Source organism: Echiichthys vipera (genome assembly GCF_963691815.1).
Source record: "Echiichthys vipera genome assembly, chromosome: 18".
NCBI classification, from domain to species: Eukaryota; Metazoa; Chordata; class Actinopteri; order Perciformes; family Trachinidae; genus Echiichthys; species Echiichthys vipera.
In genome coordinates, this window is record NC_139843.1 from 17,759,640 (window position 1) to 17,763,201 (window position 3,562).

At 44.1% G+C, this 3,562-nt stretch overlaps 1 protein-coding gene across 1 annotated transcript; it reads right to left on the reverse strand.

Moving 5' to 3' along the window:
• Positions 1–815: 815 nt before the first annotated feature.
• Positions 816–2,159, reverse strand: csdc2a (cold shock domain containing C2, RNA binding a; the record flags this gene model as incomplete). Its single annotated transcript, XM_083933146.1, has 3 exons — positions 1,932–2,159; positions 1,634–1,756; positions 816–978 (listed from the first exon to the last, which is right to left on the reverse strand). Exons 1-3 carry the CDS (start codon positions 2,117–2,119, stop codon positions 816–818), a joined length of 474 nt encoding a protein of 157 aa, XP_083789272.1. The 5' UTR covers positions 2,120–2,159.
• Positions 2,160–3,562: the final 1,403 nt, after the last annotated feature.

Sequence of the window (3,562 nt, forward strand, 5' to 3'; positions counted from 1 at the left end):
CTGAAACATATTAAGAGCTACTTGGAACGTGGTCAAAGATACTTTCCAGTGTAAGTGCATTGATTGTTTCCATTTGGCAGCCACACACAAGCAGGGTTCAGTGGTACCTCAAACCACCTTAAAATGGTTGTTTTCTGAAGGCGGTGAGGTGAAGACAGATCTGAGCAGCTTTTCTTCTCACGAGCGTGATCGTGAAAAACAAAAAGGGCTGTTTTATTTTCTGTATCGACACCTGTCCTTGTAAACACAGACAGGATATGGCTAAGATGTGCATTTTTCAATTGGATGTTTGTCACATGACTTTGGCAGTGGTGGCATGTCATCTACATCAGTTGCTTGTGTAAAGAAGAAATTTAAAGCAGGATTGAAAATCAGAACTCCATTGAGCTTGTCCCTTGAAACCCAAACTCTCCTGTCTGTAGTGACGTGTCATTATAGTTAAATTGGGTCAAATTTGCTGAAAATGTGATTCGGCCTCTTTTGCAGTCCAACTCAAGACATCACTTCCCTAACAACCACTGATTTCCCAACTAAAATATATTCCTTAGAAATTCTATCACCCAGCCCTCAAACCAACCCCTAAATTAAAACTTTCAAACCCAAAATATGACCTTCAAAAAACATTCAAAGATATTCATCCAAAGCTTCATTTCCAGCCCTAATCTCAAACTCAAACGTTCTCCAGCATCATTCCATAACCAAGGCATCTCAGGTTGAACTTCGGGGCAAACCTCACACCCCGAGAAGACATAAAACCTCAAAACTAAATCCAAATCCCCCTTTGCCTGTGCAGCCTTGCAGCTTGGATCTCCAGTCTAGGAGCTGATGATCTGACCTGACCAGGTCTCGTGCTTGGTGCCTGGATACAGGTGGGTGAGCACCACATCGACAGCCTGGATCTTCTGGTTCTTGGGAGGGATTGGGCACACCTTGTACGTGACCTCGTCCCCTTCCATAGGCACGTACTCTCCGTCGATACTGTCCAGGAAACACAAACAAAGTTACACATTCAACACGTTGTTGGTAACTCATTTAAAGGTCCCATTTTCTGCTAATTTTCAGGATTGTACTCTTTTGGGTTTCTACTACAACATGTTTACATCCTTCAATGTAAAAAAAAACAAAACACAAGATTTATCTCATATTGTCTGTCTGAATATACCTGTCTGAAACACTCACTATTGCATGTCTCTTTAAGCCTCTGTGGTTGTGACATCACAACTTGCAGGAGCCCTGACGGCTCGTTTAAAGACACAGTTTCTGAATATGGGCTGTGTGCATTCTTCTGTGGATTGCGCCTTTTGATACTTTTACACAATTTACGTAGCACCTTGACCTGATTTTATGTGTAATTTAAATTTAAAAAAACATGGAAACTTTTTACAATAGGGGACCCTTAAATATAAAATCTGAATCGGCACTGTCAAGGACTTCCATAAAGTTGGGGGACTTGCTGGAGACAGATGATCAAAATCGATGAAACAGATTTTCACGCTCTATGTATCCATTGGTTGAAACCAACTGATATCAATCAAAGAATACCCACCATTTACAAAGCAGGAGTGTGAAGAGGAAGCAGCACAGCAACAGTGCACAGTAACATGACAAGTAGAAACTAAACAAATTCACTCACTCAGAGATGTGGACGAAGATGTCCTCTCCTCCGTGATGGGGGCGTATAAACCCGTGACCCTGAGACCTGGAGAAGTTTTTACACACCCCTTTAAATACTGGACCTGATCTGGCTCGCACTGTCCTGCGCAGGAAGAGAGACACAAGTGCGTCATAAATAATCACCATAATTATTTTTCAAGCTTTTGAATCTTAATGGAGCGATGACATGACAGTTTCTGGTATTATTAACCATTATTCGATCAAATATAATACACAAAAGAAAGGGATAGGAAGGTTTCAATCTCTCTCCAACTCACGCTGAGTAAGTGCGGGTGCGCTTGGTGGGCAGTGGGCTGGGCAGCTCTCCAGGCTGCAGCGGTTTCCTCTCTCTCTCCCAAACCCGACTGCCCTCCCTCAAGAAGGGGAAGGAGAGCTGCACGGGGGTTTGGGGGGAGGTGAGTGGCAGCGGGTGGGCTGCCGCCGAGGAGGCATCAGGCTCTGACATGTTGACTGGTTACAGGTTGGGACTTTGTTGTTTTCTTCTGTTTTGGGTCTCCTCCGATGGTGCACAAGGAAGAAGAGGAAGGAGGATTACCCCTCCTGCATGGCAAGTGTTTGCAGTGGTGTGAGGGTGGGGAGGCGTTCAGAGAGGAGGTCTTGTAGGTGGAGGAGCGGAGCAGCAATACCCTGCAATAAAGGAGCAAGGGAGGAAACCTTATAGCGCCTCAACCTTCCTTATAATCAAAAAAGACACCTTGTTTTTTTACAATATGGGGCCTTTTAGCGGTCAGATTAGTACTATAAAACAATTATTCACCAACAGACTCAGACACTGGCTCTGAGAATAACCAATAGTTGATTTTAACCAGTGTAGAAGTGGATTTTTCTTTGGATGTAGAAATAAAAAGCAGGCGTACAACAGCTGGAATTTGATTTCTAAGCGCCAGACCGTGACGTTGCTGGCTTTGAAAAGTTCCCAAGATGATGTTAAGAACAATCCTGTCTCTGCTCATCACGCTTGTCTCTCTCATCACCCACTCGCACAAGACTGACATCCATTACAGCGCCGCGCTTCACAGTGTGTATTCAATTATCACGGCACTCTCTGAAGCGCTTCTGACACTCTTTTTTTAGGACGAAAGAGCTCCGTCGCCGTGTCACGACACAAACCCAATTATCATGTTGTAACTGGGAGTTGTGCCAGGCGTATCATGGGCTGCAGGGCATCGCTCTGCACAAGTTACACCAAAACCTGCAACACAGACGTGGGTGGGTGTTTTATTGGGGTTATGAGCAGCCACCTCCCTGTGAATGTGAGGACTGATGTCACATCTGCAGGCTGAGAGTCTGACAAAGATTGATGAAGTCAGTGTGTCAGAGTGAATCCCACAGGCTCAGTCTAAATATAGCCTGTGTGTGTGTGTGTGTGTGTGTGTGTGTGTGTGTGTGTGTGTGTGTGTGTGTGTGTGTGTGTGTGTGTGTGTGTGTGTGTGTGTGTGTGTGTGTGTGTGTGTGTGTGTGTGTGTGTGTGTGTGTGTGTGTGACATACATTTTGGGGGTTAATAGCTTGTGTTGGATTCTTTGTTGTTATTGTTTTATATATTTAAAGTAGGCTTTAGACTGACGTGAGAAAATGTAAATACAGGATCAGCTTCACAAAGCAGACCTCTTCTTTACATTGACTAAAATTACGAAACTCTATCAGCACTTTAGCTACAGGACAGCTTGTGTTACAGAGGCTCAACATGGACACTTGTTCTTTTAGCTTCTGTGGTACCAGCATGCCATCTTTGCATGTTAAAGCTGTAGAAGGTAACTTTTATACAGATAAGATTGTGTCGTTGTTTTTTTTAATGTATATCTTCACAGCAGCACATGAGACAGACAATCGGTGGAAAAACCGTGTTCCTCTGCTTCCACCTGCTGCTCCTAATGGCATCTGCAAGAC